The sequence below is a fragment of the Trachymyrmex cornetzi genome, unplaced genomic scaffold (assembly GCF_001594075.2).
Source record: "Trachymyrmex cornetzi isolate Tcor2-1 unplaced genomic scaffold, Tcor1.1 scaffold1187, whole genome shotgun sequence".
NCBI classification, from domain to species: Eukaryota; Metazoa; Arthropoda; class Insecta; order Hymenoptera; family Formicidae; genus Trachymyrmex; species Trachymyrmex cornetzi.
In genome coordinates, this window is record NW_017295748.1 from 51,955 (window position 1) to 53,406 (window position 1,452).

General features: G+C 32.9%; 1 protein-coding gene across 1 annotated transcript in view; it reads right to left on the reverse strand.

The window, feature by feature from the left end:
- Positions 1 to 1,452, reverse strand: part of LOC108766438 (uncharacterized) — a 53,122-nt gene that overhangs the window by 18,195 nt on the left and 33,475 nt on the right. The window contains 2 exon segments of the mRNA XM_018515736.1: positions 796 to 896; positions 1,371 to 1,452. The exon segment at positions 1,371 to 1,452 is cut by the window's right edge and continues 8 nt beyond it. Coding sequence (XP_018371238.1) covers positions 796 to 896; positions 1,371 to 1,452 — 183 coding nt within the window.

Genomic DNA, 1,452 nt, shown 5'->3' on the forward strand with positions numbered 1-1,452 from the left:
GGAGAAAACCCGCGAAACACAAGATTGTCATATAAGAAAAGCAACATTTTTAATAAAAGAAAAATAAAATGAATACAATGTTATAGTATAAAAATCGCTTTGCCTGCGCAACTGTGTGCACGATCATAGGAATGTGTACTTCGACAAGCGCGTATGTCAACTAATCGATGCCTTCGCTCGCGTGCGACGAAGCGCGCAAGGCAATAACGTTCATCATTATTTCGACGAATCTCGAATTTTTCATAATTATTTAGCATATTTGCGTTACTCAGATTGACCGAAGGTACAATGTTTCATTACTCACGCGATTTGTCTTCATAATACACAAAATTACGTTAAACTATATCTACGATTTTAATCAGTCTCATTTATTATGTCCCGTTTATACTAATTTTTTGCCAGTAGGAATTTATAAGGAATTGTATGATTTTCTCGAATAATACAAATTGAAATGTAATTGAAACTAATTATTAACGATAGATCAAGAAAAATGTCTCAACCAGCTTTTCATTGAACAATTTTAATTTTGATATTGTGTGATGTGACATGATATGACTCATATTCTGACGTGATTTTCATCGAAATAGTTTCATCGGAAGAATAATATCCAATTGTATTATTATAAAATTTTTACATAGAAGAGCCCATTAACATTAGATATTACGCTGTAAACATCCTTAAATTAGTCGGTTATTATGATTCTATCGCCTTTATGATTCTAATATCGATCCAATTTTGATTGAGTGTATTATTGAGGTGAAGATAGACACTGTTCTGCGCTATTAAATTACTTACATTACGAAGTCGGCCCTGCGATCGCATCATGCTGTCCTGCAAAACCTTCCTTGTGGCTCTTTTAGCCGGCAGATTGGCTAGCATTTTCTGAATACTTTCGCCTGTAAACATTTTCGAGCGATCGGTCATGAAGCTATGTATATATTGCAACAGCTCGTAATTTTCGTTTAATATCTAAGATAATTAAAAATCTTAGTAAATTGTAATAAGTTCATTTAAGTTCTTCTTCTGAGCAATGAGATTTAAAGACCATAGACGAAGAATACATACGCCGTGCGTCGATATTTTTTAATTTGTAATTCATGTAATTATGTAAAAATGTTATGTCTTTGTGTTAGAAGAGAATCTACTCCATAAAAAGCACATCATCTGTTTGTCAATTTATATATAAATATATATATATATAAATATATATATATATATATATATCTTTTTATATCTTTAATCCGTTTCCTGTACTTATTTGTTTATTCGTGAACCTGTTACATAAAGTACGCAAGATAAGAAACAATATGGAAAAGCTGGGTTGACTTTACATAAAGCATTTTCGTTCTAAAAGTGAATTTCATTCTTACGGTCACTCGGACGAACTCTAGGGCCGGTTGGTGCTTGTTTTTCTTTGGGTCTCTCCGCGTTGACGATCCGCGGTTGCGGCTG